At 42.0% G+C, this 13,238-nt stretch overlaps 1 protein-coding gene across 1 annotated transcript in view; it reads left to right on the forward strand.

Annotated features, from left to right (window-relative positions):
* Pcca (propionyl-CoA carboxylase subunit alpha) overlaps nucleotides 1-13,238 on the forward strand; it is a 281,682-nt gene that overhangs the window by 213,035 nt on the left and 55,409 nt on the right. The window contains exon 21 of the mRNA XM_075950227.1: nucleotides 13,174-13,227. Coding sequence (XP_075806342.1) covers nucleotides 13,174-13,227 — 54 coding nt within the window. The remainder of the gene's footprint in view (nucleotides 1-13,173; nucleotides 13,228-13,238) is intronic.

Here is a 13,238-nt window from a genome sequence, read left to right on the forward strand (position 1 = left end):
CCTGGGGCGACATACGAGTGTGCACAGATGAACATGTACATGTATACACAGATATGACCATATGATGTGTAATGTCACCCCCTCCTGCATACACACGGATTAACTGGATTAGCAGAATTAATGAAGGGTGGATAAATGAGTTCATTTAAAAGCAAAAGATGGGTTTCCCAACAAAAACCAGAGCTTTTCATACAAGATGGAATGATTTCCTGCCTGTAGGGCTTAACTCAAGTGGGAAAGAAAATGGAGATGTGCTATGTCCTCTGTGTGGAATTCACGTTCTGTCTCCTCCCCGTGTGCTGGAATCTCCGCAGAGAGGAGCATGCTGAATTAACAGGACTTTTTATTGTCATTATCCGTATTATTGCTAGGCCCATGTTCCCTTCCTGTGAGCCTTTGAAAGAGACTCTTCCTCCTTTCTTTGAGCAACTCAAAAGGTTTTCCATTTCCTACAGTGTGATTTGCCTGCTCGATCCAGAGTGTTTCTTAGAGGCTCACAGACTAGATTTTCCTTTCGTGCAGTTACGATGTCAGACATTCCCATGTCAGACATTCCCAGGCAGAGCAGCCCGACTGCTCCTGGCCTGCTGCTTTGTGCGGCCATTTCTTCTGCCCACCTGCTCACAGCAGGCTGCCTTCAGGCCTGAAGAGCAGCTAAACACTTTTGAGAGTATACGAAGATCCCGCTAAGGTCTAACCGGTTCTGCATTGTGTGATGGGGAGCTTTTCACCCACGTACTTTTGAAAACTGGCTTTTCCTTTCTCTTATTCTCACTTAAATGTTTTCAAGAGAAAATAATTTTATTATAAGTGATCTTAAAGAGCAGATTGCAGCCTTCATGCATCCTGTGTTGAATAAGTCATTGTTAAGTAACTAGGTGGAATTAATTTTCCACATTAAAGCAGATAAATTTGGAAAAGCATCACACAAATCTCATGACATTCACTGCAAAATAACAGATTGAATGGATTATTTGTGAACTAATTGGAGTATTAAATAGATTGTATGACATGATAACTTAACATCTTACTAAGGCTAGGTAACCATGTAGACTATTACCCAAGCACGGAATATGAAGAAAGGTCAGTAAGATGCAGGCTGTGTGCATGTCTGTGGTATATTTACAAATGCACAGCTGCACAGAAATTGAAGGAACTTTTTGAAACAGCTGCAACATCCTGGTTTTGACTGATTTTTTTTTTTTTTAGTTTTCCATTTTAAAACGATAAAATAAGAATTTTCTTTGTCAGTGTTTTAGATTAAAATGTCCCTCACGGGATCTGAAAACAAATTTTAGTTTCAATCCTAGTTCCTGTGTATTTATGCTGAAGTTAATTTTCGTGTTCATCTGTGTGTGCATGTATATGCGTGTCTTCTTGGATGCATGCTGGGGATTGAACATGATATGAACTGTATCCCCTGCCCTTGAAATTCATTTTTTAATTGGACTGTTAAATGATGGGGCTCATAGTTTTGCTTATCTTTGCAATCACGTGCTTGTGCACAGAATCTGCTTCATTGCATGTTTCCAGCCTTAACACAAATGTTTTCCCTGTTTTTAAGATGTTTCTCCTTACCCCACCCCTCTTAGAAGTAATTAGCTGTTATTTTGTACTGTATGCATGTGATTACTCCGGAGTCACCAAATGCAATATGAACCCATGTATTTAGTTGTGTCAGATATATAAATATATAACACAGTAAGCAGGGGTTAGTGTTTTTTCCTAAAGAAAGTAGGAAATGAAAGAGTAGTTATTAACCATCTCCTTTTCACTTTGCTGAAAACATCAATTACGGTTACACATCTTAGGAACAGGCTCCCCAGCAGAACAGAAATAGCTGCTTTCACTATGTTTCAAAAAATTTAATCACAGTTTAACAGCCGGGATGTATGGATGGCTGTAATTTAAGGCATTAACTCCGAGGCAGGGCTACCTGCCTCTGGACAGCAGTCCCGGGAGCCGAGCGCGTCTCCGCCTTAGCAGTGGGTTTTATAATTCGGAGATGTTCATTAATTTAACAGAGCAGAAAATAGCTTCCTGAATCCTCTACACATACGTCTTGTCCTTTACTGTTAACTAGACAATTACATGATAGTTGCTGAGAGAGGAAGAGAATTTCGAAGGGTGTAGGCTGGAGTCTGCAAGACCAAGTAGAGGATAACAGAATATCCTCAGCTGAGCTGGCCGTGGTGATCCCGGTCTCCAGAGCTACACAGGGAAACCCTGTCCTGAAAGAGAGAGAGAGAGAGAGAGAGAGAGGGAGAGGGAGAGGGAGAGAGAGAGAGAGGGAGAGGAGAGGAGAGGACAGGAGAGGAGAGGACAGGAGAGGAGAGGACAGGAGAGGAGAGGACAGGAGAGGAGAGGACAGGAGAGGAGAGGACAGGAGAGGAGAGGACAGGAGAGGAGAGGAGAGGGAGATTGTCAGGTTGTAAATCAGGGAGGGAGCCAAGGACACCTCCTCCACCCTAGTAAGGTATTTTGGGAATGATTGCTTTATTGTTTTGTGAGTGTTGCTGCTTTCCTGAGTAGGTAGCTTTGCTAATTATCCATTTGTTGAAGTTGTTTTGTGAACAGAATCTTTTAGTTTTCATTCTGAAGAAATGAATAGCTTAGATGTTAGAGTAGACTCAATATAAGAAAAGAAGGACTTTTTTTGTTGTTTTTGTTTTTCGAGACAGGGTTTCTTTGTAGCTTTGAAGCCTGTCCTGGAACTAGCTCTTGTAGGCCAGGCTGGCCTCGAACTCACAGAGATCCGCCTGCCTCTGCCTCGGAGTTCTGGGATTAAAGGCACGAGCCACTACCGCCTGGCAACAAGGAAAATTTTATCTGGCTTTCAAATCTCACTTTAAACTTGAAAAGGAGGCAGTTGAAACAGGTAGAAGGCAGCTATGTTTCAGGAATGACTTACTTCTTACTAAAGTTTTGCTAGCTTCTCAGGTGTGGCCCAGGCAGTTTACACACAAACTTGTCCCAAGACAAAGTCATTAGACAACAATTAGCATTTAAATGATAAACTATAGCAAGTAGTTTTCCTTTTGTTTGGTTTTAGATTTTTCAAGGCTGGGTTTCTCTGTGTAACAGCCCTGGCTGTCCTGGAACTCACTTTGTAGACCAGGCTGGCCTCGAACTCACCTGCCTGGCTTCCCACGTGCTGGGATTAAAGGTGTGCGCTATAACGCCTGGCTACATGCTGGTTTTTAATACTGAAATTTATTTATGTGTCTCAGGGCACTTGGTGCTGTCCTAGCACATGTCACCTTATGTAATGACCAGCCAGGATAGTTCCGTTTTCCAGCCTCTCAAACAGTTATCCTTTCTTTAGAGAACATCCCAAAGAACATGTCAAGCTTATTTTCACACTCTCGGGCTGTCAAAAGATTAGAATAAAAAGCAAACTATAGTTCCCAGTGGAAGTGCCAAGGAAAGCCCGTCTTGTAAATCCACTGCCTGCTGCCGTCAGGAGCCTCATCTAAACTTCAGCTGAAACGACACTGGCGGTGTGGAATTGTGATTGAAAGTGAGTCTGCAGGAGTGGCTCAGACCAGCCTCGGAATGCCTTTCACGCCGTGAGCTCTGCAGTGAGAGCCACAAAGGTGCTAGTGTTGGCAACACCTGTCTGCGAAGAGATATTCTCAGAGATGACATGCCCAAACCGATGAAAGTTCCCATGTGATTTTGATAGGGAACACTTTGTGAACCAATTCAAACTGTCCTTTTAAAAAATTCATTCTCAGTGTGCTAACTGATGTATCAGCTACTGTCCAGGGCAGGCCCATGCCCAGGAGTAGGCAACCAACACAAGCTGGACTTGATGCATGGGGGGTTGGGGGGGTAGAGAGAGGGGAGGGAGAGAGGAAGAAAGAATAAGAATGAAGTTGGGTAGTTAGGGAGGTGGGGATGGAGCTAGAGGAGTTGGGGAAGGACAAAATGCATTGCCTGAAATCTCAAAGAATTAATAAAATTGTTATTTAAACATCTGTTACTGATAGTGGTAAATCAGCATTGTAAAAATTGTGTTTAATCACTTATTATATTTTGAATTTGCTCCCCAAAAGAGAGTATTCACTCAAAAAGAAATTTGCTTGCTTTCTTATTCTAGAAGTAATTTCCATGGTCTCATAAAGCATAAAATATTAACTCCTTGGCCCAAGACACATAAGAGTTGCTGAAGCCTGAATTAGACAAAGACAATAGCAGCAGGGACAAGTGAAGCGATTTGGTGGATATTCTGGGTGAGGCATCAGAGATTGGCAGATGCATTACTGTGTGTGAAGAGATTATAGAACTAAGGATAAGTGGTGAATGTTGATTTTGCTTACTTAGACACAGGAGAGCTATGGTGGATCAAGTCTACAGAGGGCAGATGGAGAATTTCGTCTGGGCTCTGCATGTTTGGGAGGTGCTTTAAATATGTAAGGGCTAGTATGAATGAATGATTCTGTGTCCTGGATTAGAGCTGAAAGCAGAAATTTGGAAGCCATGCACGATGGTATGTGTCTGTCACATGCAGACCATGAAGTAGAATGATTGCAGTGTGTTCATACCCATAACCCCAGCACTGACAGGCCAAGGCAGAAGATGCATGAATTCAAGGGAACTGGCCTACAGTTAGCTGCTGTTCAAAATGTATCTGAGACCTTATGATTAACTTACCACGTGCTGAAGATCTTGAAACTCTAAAGAAGAAATGCAAAGGAGAGAAGCCCCAGCTGTTGCTCTGCAGTGCTTCCTGGCTGTTTCAGCAAGGAGGCTGGGACACTCTGTGAGGTAGTAGAAGTGTTCTGGGTTTTTGCCAGCCCATACAATCATCAAAAGACATTGAATTTTAAACTACATGTAGAATGCAACATTTGTGCACAGGTTCTTCTCTCGTAAGGTTAAATTTAAAAACTATCTCATGTATCTACTTATTGTATATGTATGTTCATATGCCATGTGCATTTGTGGAGGTTAGGGACAATTTGTGGGAGTCAATTCTCTGCTTTTGGGGCCCAGGTATCAAATACACATCATCAGGCATGGTGTCTTTACCCAGTGAACAATCTCATGTGCCCATGAGGTTAAAATTTAAATGTAGCATCTAAGGAGTCAAAGGGATAGAAGCATGGATCTGGATAGAATTCCATAGGGAAGAGTGTGGATAAATATGTCCAGGCGAAGCCAGCAGGCAAGACCAGAAAGCTCCAAGAAAGTGGGAGAAAAACCTGGAGCACAAGGTGGCCTTGAGGTCGGTCAAGGAGGCCTTTGGGGGTGGGATTGAACCCCTCTTTAGAGTATTGATTAATAAGGTGTAGACAAAAGGGATCTAAGACATGGGAAGATACAAACTGTAGGTTATCTCACCGTGTGTCTGAAGGTGGTAGTGGTTAAGCCTGTTTGCCCATGATTTTGTTTTTTGCTTTGATTTGGCCTTTATTTCTGAAAAAAGTATTTCTTATATTTTAAAGTATTTCTTGAGTTTTGTCTCCTTTTTAGGAAATAATCTTTCATTTTGGATTATGATTTTCATCTGTTTGGCATTTTTTGTCATGCTGTCATTTTTGTGGGGTTATTTTTCTGTGCTTTCTTCTCTTTCATAAGTTTATATGGATCAGGTACATGACACTTTTCTATTGTTCATTTTTACTTGAAATTGGGCTCTTTGTTGTCTGTTTTTGACATTTAGCAATGACATATTATTCCTGTGGCTTCCTGACACAGACTAGTAGGAAGGAGCGTTCAAGCACAGCTGGGGAAACCCTTCACAGGTGACAATGGAGAGCCTGGACTGGCTCTCTCTCGTGAGCCTTGGACATATAAAGGCAAGGCTGACTCAGCACCTCTCCTTTGTTCTCAGTTACTCCTTCCCGAACTTTCTGATGGCTACACTTCTAAGTTCAGCATCCAAACTTCTTCTTTTGGACAACCTGTCCAAAAGGCTGATTCAGGGCTGTGTTGCTTGCTTTAATCTTCCATAACCTGGAATACCCAAAGCATTCTTAGTGCGGACTGACATTGTTTTGTGTGTTTCCCTATCTGCACCATTGTCCTGTATGCTGTTGGCACTAAGGAGAAAGCACAAGATCCATGTTCCTGGTCCATATAGAACTCTCCATCTAAGGAGTGTTCATGTATTAGCCTGTTAGAGGTGCCACATCCCATAGAGAAGGATCGTGTACTTCTTAGTGTCCTGTACTTTAGTTCCCTTGCCTCCACAAAATCATCATCTTTCCGACTTGCAAATGAAGATGATTCTAGTGGTCTTGCAACTGATCCTCCAGCCATTCCTCCCATTCATGTGCATCTTTAACTGCAGACTATCAGTCTTTCTAAAGCAGAGCTGTAGAAGAGGCTTACAGGGCCGAGGACATGGCTCTGAGAGGGAGGGAGGGAGCGTGCATGACCTGGCTCCCTAAGTTCTTCAGAGTTTCCTGTCCTGCCACTTTCATCTTTCAACTATCCCTACTTCTGGCCACACTGAAATATTCACTCTTCTCCAACTTTCCATGCTTTGCTCCTCATCAAAAACTTATATAAACTTTCCCATCAGCACAAAAGGTTTTTTCACTTCCTTTTGTAACATTCCTGCTTGAATATTTCTTAGTGACTTATTTTTAGAAAGGAGCTCATTGTACTGCCGTGGAAACATGAGACTAAGTTTCCAGGACCAATGCTAAAGGCACAGCAGTGCACATCTAAAACTCCAGCACCGAGGAGGATTGCTGGCACTCACGGTAGCTGAATTGGTGAGCCCCAGGACAGTGAGAGACCCTATCTCAAAAGCTAAGGTAGAGAGCAATTGAGAAAGACACAAAACGTCTTCTGACCTCCACACAATGCACACACATGTCACATAAACATGTGCACAGAAGCAAAATGGCTTTTTCTACATGGTAAGCTGTTATGAGTTATAAATGTTTCTAGATTGTCAAAGTGCTAAATCAACCTAATTAAGCTGTGCATTACCTCACCTCTCCCATCTATTCGTGGCTGGGTCCCTGAACATCTGCTCCTCAGCAGTCTTCAGTGATCATGTTAATCTATGGAGCTAAAACTTTTTACCATTTGACTAATCAGTCTCCACTATTCAGCTCTCTCTCCCTAGGTGCTCGGCTTCTCAAAACCCTCCCTGTGAATCAGGTCATGTGTTAAGTCCTTTACCATACTGTCCTTCAATTTTTTCTGTATTTTTACCCATGACAAAATTTCCATTATTTCAAGGGCTGCATGGTATTCTATTTATGTTTATATGTACACATACATGTAAACAGAAACTGCACTATCATTTCCTGGTCGCCCAGGCCCAAATAATCACACAAAAACTATATTAATTACAACACTGTATAGCCAATGGCTCGAGTGTATTACTAGCTATCTTACACCTTAAATTAATTCATTTCTATTAATCTGTATATCACCACGAGGCTGTGGCTTACCAGTAAAGTTCTGGCATTCTTCTCCTTTGGCAGCTACATGACATCAGCCTGACTACACCATCTTTTTCCCTGTATTCAGTTTGGTTATCCCGCCTATCTACATTTTGCCCTACCATAAGCCAAAGCAGCTTATTAATTAACCAATGGTAATAAAAACATATTCACAGCATACAAAGGGGAATCCCACCTCTCTCTCTCTCTCACACACACACACACACACGTGCACATTAATATATACATTCTTTATCTCTTCACAGATGGACTTGAGTGGATTCCACATTTTAGAGGTCACATGACCATGCAGGAATCTTGTTAAATAGTGTTGACCTCATTTTCTTGAGGCACCCACTGTTTTATGTGGAATTCTTTGATCATAAGTAGCTCTGAACTCCATCCTGTTTTCCTTATTGGCTACACCCTGCTTATTTTTAAACACAAGATTTTAGTGTTTAGCAGTAAGCTTTCTGTAACTCTTCTCAAAATTAGTTGATATTTCTTTTTATTTCATAATACCTAATACATTTTGGTATGTGAATTTATGATATTGAAGCATAATTAATTTGCAATTTGTCATCTTTCCTGTGGTGTCCTGGGAAGTGGATCTTTTACAGATTTATTTTATTATTTGTGTGTACATAATGTGTGTGTGCCTGTATTAATGTATGTTACATGTGTGTGGGTGTTTGGGGTGGGTTGGGCAGAAAAGGGCATTGGGTTTTCTGGAGCCTAAGTTTCAGGCAGTTGTGAGCTATCAGATGTGGGTGCTGGGGACAGAACTTGAGCCTCCGGAAGAGTAGTAAGTGCTCTTAACCGGAACCATCTCTCCAGCCTCTGAACTGTGAATCCTGTTTCAGTCGGCAGTGCTCAGCATTGTCGTCCACGGATGGATAAATGACAATAGGAGAACTCCCGTGGTCAGAATCCAAGATTCAACACACAAGGTTTGTTATTTTAAGATACAGGGTCTCTGTGGCCCTAGCTGACAGGAGACTTACTATATAAACTATCCTGGCCTCGAACTCATGGTTGATCCTCCTGCTTCTGCCTCCTGAGTGCTAGGATTGCAGGTATGAGACACCGTGTCCAATAGCAGCACTCAGTCTTGAGTCTCCCTTAAGACATAAAAGAAAAGAACCTGGAGTACTCTGCTCTGTGTTCTTTCTCTCTTCACCTGTCAGAGTTCTTCAGGAAAAACAGAAAAAAGGGAAGATTAGGTGATATATCTTACTCAGGAGCTAACAAAATTTATGTGTCCTATTTATCCTAGAGTCTTAGGTAACATATAGATTTTTTTCAAGAAGGCTTATTTATATAAATTTTAATTGCTGTGTATATAAAGTGCTGGGCTTCATTTTAACATCTTCATATGTGTATTATGTTTTGCTTATATTCACATCCAACTTCCTTCTCCACTCCCTCCCCCTCACTTAACCCTTCCTCACCCCAAATACCTCATACATTCATCTTAATATGCATATTTTTAAAGATAGAGATCCTTTACATGAGAGAAAACATGCAATAATTATCTAAATCTGGCTTATTTGTTTAACGTTTTATCCATTTTCCTGCAAATGACCTAATTTCCTCCTCCTGGATGGCTGAATAAAATTCCCTAGTGTGTATGTACCACATTTCCTTCATCATGCGTATCTAGACAGACATGTCCGCCTGTCCATGATAACATGGCTGTCGTGGATGGAGCTGCAGTAAATATGGGTCAACAGGGTCTCTGTGCATAGTGACCCAGATTCTTCCGTTGTTGCTGTGGGACACAGTGTTTCAGTTTTAGGTGTGTTTTAGTTGTTTTGGAACTTCATGCTAATTTCCATGCTGGTTTTACTAACCCACTCTCCTATCAACAGTGTACAAGGGTTTCCACGTTCTCACCACCACTGGTTTTTCACACAATCCCATTTCTCAATTCTTGCTGTTATTTTCTGGCCCATTGTAGTTTCAGGAAGTCCTTGTTGATGCCATATCCCATAATTGTTTTCTCTATACCTTTGCCTAGTGATAACCAGTTCTCACATCTTATGCTAAAGTCTGTGATTCATTTTGAATTGATGTTTGTACAGGGTGAGACTCTGGGATCTCCTTTCTCGTGTGTGTGGGTATCCCTGTTTTCCTGGTGCCATTTGTTGAAAAGGCTGTCTTCCTCCAGTCTGTCTCTGACACCTGCATTTGTGTCTTTTCTTATTGTGGCCAAATACCTGACAGAAGTAATTTAGGGATAGGAGAATTTAATTTACAGTTAAAGAAGGGAGATAACCCATCAAAGCAGGGAAAGCATATTCATAGTGGCGTGAGGCAGCTGGTCACATTATGTCCATAATGGGGCCACCCTATGAAACCTTGAGGCCACCCCAGCGATCCACTTTGTGAGGATCTCTTTCCTACAGGCTCCATATTCGATGGCAACAGTGCCATAGTCTGAGGACCAGATCTCCAAACACAAGTTTATGAAGAACATTTTACATTAAAACCACAGTAACACTTTAGTCAAATAGCAGTTGGCTGTAGCCCTAGACTTACTTCTAGGTCCTCTGAGTTTTCCATTGGCCTATATTATCTGTTCTGTGGCAGTGGTATGCTGTTTTATTATATGCACAATTTGAAATCAGGTACTCCAACAACTTACATTTTTCTCAGGAGCTGACTTTAGCTTTTCACAGTCTTTATTACTTCCATAAATTTTTTGTTTTTCTACTATAATTTCACTTGCTAAATTTCCTGTAACAACAGTTTTCATCTTAGCTCCTCTTTTTTTCTACCCAGGGATCCTGAATTTGACCTCTTGATTATGTTTTTGGGTTCTTAAAAGCTGTGATAATTCTGCCTTTTTTTTTAAATCGATGTCTGGGATAGTATTTCTTCACCCCGTCTTTTAGTCTTGGTGAGTTTTATCTTCTGCTTTCTGTAGTCCACTGGTGATGCTTTCCAGTATGTTTGTTTGATTAATTCAGTTTTTCACTTCCAACATCCTGCTTGCTTTTTCTCCAAATCTTAATCTCCTTGCAGAATTTCTCATCCATGCTGCTGACTTTCTTGCACAGTCCCTGAATTGAATTCCTTACTTCATTAAACTGTTTGAATATTTTTAGAGATCACTGATCAGTGTTCAATCTAGAACGCTGAATTCTTTGTCTGGTATTCTTTCATTTCCCTACCTTGGATTTGGTCACTGCAGTCATGCTACTTTGGAGGAGTCAGGTTGCCTTACCTTTCACACCTGTTATCTCTCTGCTGGAATTTATGCAACACTCTGGATAGATCTCCCTTTTGGTTTTATTTAAAGTTCTTAGTGATCAACCTTATCTTGAGAGCACAAATCTGGCATTACTTACAGAGGAGGAAACCAACTGTTAAAACAGCAATACAAACTTAACCAGATATTGAATTCTGTTAAAACCTTAACACCAATTAATATATCACAGTGGCCACAGAGAAGAAACTGCCAGGCTTGGAAAATGACTTAGCTGGTAAAGTGCCACACAAGTACCCGAGTTCATTTCCCAAGCACCTACAAAGTCAGGCACAGTGGCATGCATCAACCCATCTGGGGCTGGAGGCTTATCTAACCAGTCTTATCCAAGTCACTGAGTTCCAGGTTCAGGGAGAGACTTTGTCTCAAAATACACACTGGAGGAGAGAACCTAATTCCAACCATGAACAAGAGCTGCTGTGCTCCACCACGATAAACCAAACCCAAATAAACATTTCCTCAAGTCACTTCCCACCAGGTATTTGCTTATGGCAACAAGTAGCTAGCATACCCATCTTCCAGGCTCTGTCAGCCTTAAAACCATAACTGCTTGCTTAGAACCTTCTCAGTTGCAAGAGCAGGTTAAACAGTTTTGCAGGTGAGGCTGCTGAAGTCTGTGACTGGCTCCCCGTGCACCATTTAGCATCCATTTCCTGGGAATGCTTCTGCCTCTTAGAGGTCAAGAGAGCAAGACAGTAATGGTAATGCTGTATTTGCTTTGATAGTACTGGGCAACTTGGTTTTTTTTTTTTAATTTCTCTTTGAAAAGAATTGCGTTGTTCTCGTTGTTGTTATTGTGTGTTTATGATGTGAGTTGGGCACACATGTACCATGGTTTGTGTGTTGGTTCTCTCCTCCACAATGGGTGCCACAGATCCATTCAAGTGGTCAGGCACCCAAGCACTTCTACCTCACTGCTCTTGTCGTTGCTGTTCCAAAGAACAGCAGTTCACTTCAGTAGCCAGAAATATATTTCACTATTTGGAGTTTTATTTCACATGGTTTTAGTCTTTTCACAGAGTGGACAGTTAGGTTTCTAGAGTTCCCAAACCAAACCTGCGCCAGTTATCCCTATGAGGTTTTCTCCCAGTCCTTCTGTGGCCGCGACAGACTCGCCATTCCTGGGCTCCCCTGCCCAGACTTTCCTGCCCTGTTCTCTGTGGCTGACTTTGGCTCAGTACTCCTGATGCTCTGAAGCACGATTAGTAAAAGCTCAGGGTCAGAAGTTGGGGTTCAACCTGAAGATCCAAAAAGCAAAACAGCCAGCCACTGGCTCTTACCTTAACCTCAGTCTGAAATGGCGATTTTACCTCCTGGAATCTCAGAAGGAGACTGTCTCTCTGAGATCTGTCTTCCCCGATCTTATATTCCTCTCTAGGGTTGGGATTATAAAGTGCACCACTGGGATTAAAGGTGTGTGTCACTATGGCTACTGGGATTAAAGGTGTGTGTCACTGTGGCTACTGGGATTAAAGGTGTGTGTCACTATGGCTACTGGGATTAAAGGTGTGTGTCACTATGGCTACTGGGATTAAAGGTGTGTGTCACTGTGGCTACTGGGATTAAAGGTGTGTGTCACTATGGCTACTGGGATTAAGGTGTGTGTCACTGTGGCTACTGGGATTAAAGGTGTGTGTCATTGTGGCTACTGGGATTAAAGGTGTGTGTCACTGTGGCTACTGGGATTAAAGGTGTGTGTCATTGTGGCTACTGGGATTAAAGGTGTGTGTCACTGTGGCTACTGGGATTAAGGTGTGTGTCATTGTGGCTACTGGGATTAAGGTGTGTGTCATTGTGGCTACTGGGATTAAGGTGTGTGTCATTGTGGCTACTGGGATTAAAGGTGTGTGTCATTGTGGCTACTGGGATTAAAGGTGTGTGTCACTGTGGCTACTGGGATTAAAGGTGTGTGTCATTGTGGCTACTGGGATTAAAGGTGTGTGTCATTGTGGCTACTGGGATTAAAGGTGTGTGTCACTGTGGCTACTGGGATTAAGGTGTGTGTCATTGTGGCTACTGGGATTAAGGTGTGTGTCATTGTGGCTACTGGGATTAAAGGTGTGTGTCACTGTGGCTACTGGGATTAAAGGTGTGTGTCATTGTGGCTACTGGGATTAAAGGTGTGTGTCACTATGGCTACTGGGATTAAGGTGTGTGTCATTGTGGCTACTGGGATTAAAGGTGTGTGTCACTATGGCTACTGGGATTAAGGTGTGTGTCATTGTGGCTACTGGGATTAAAGGTGTGTGTTACCATAACCTGGCCTATAAGGCTGATCAGTGGGACTGTTTTACTCTCAGATCTCCAGGCAGTCTTTAGTTATTAACATACATTTGAAATGCCACTACAACACTCCACTCATTTCTAAGCCAAGTGTTCTAGGGTATGGAAGAACTGCTTGGTGGGCGTTTGCAATTTTTGTTTGGTGGTTGTGAAATTTAGTAATTTTTCCCCTATGGATACAATTTCACTTTATATTATTTTTTCTTTTAGTGTCTTTCTCGAGAAGCAGGTGGAAGCATGAGCATTCAGTTTCTCGGCACAGTGGTAAGTTTGAA

The sequence above is a fragment of the Microtus pennsylvanicus genome, chromosome 15, assembly GCF_037038515.1.
Source record: "Microtus pennsylvanicus isolate mMicPen1 chromosome 15, mMicPen1.hap1, whole genome shotgun sequence".
Taxonomy (NCBI): Eukaryota; Metazoa; Chordata; class Mammalia; order Rodentia; family Cricetidae; genus Microtus; species Microtus pennsylvanicus.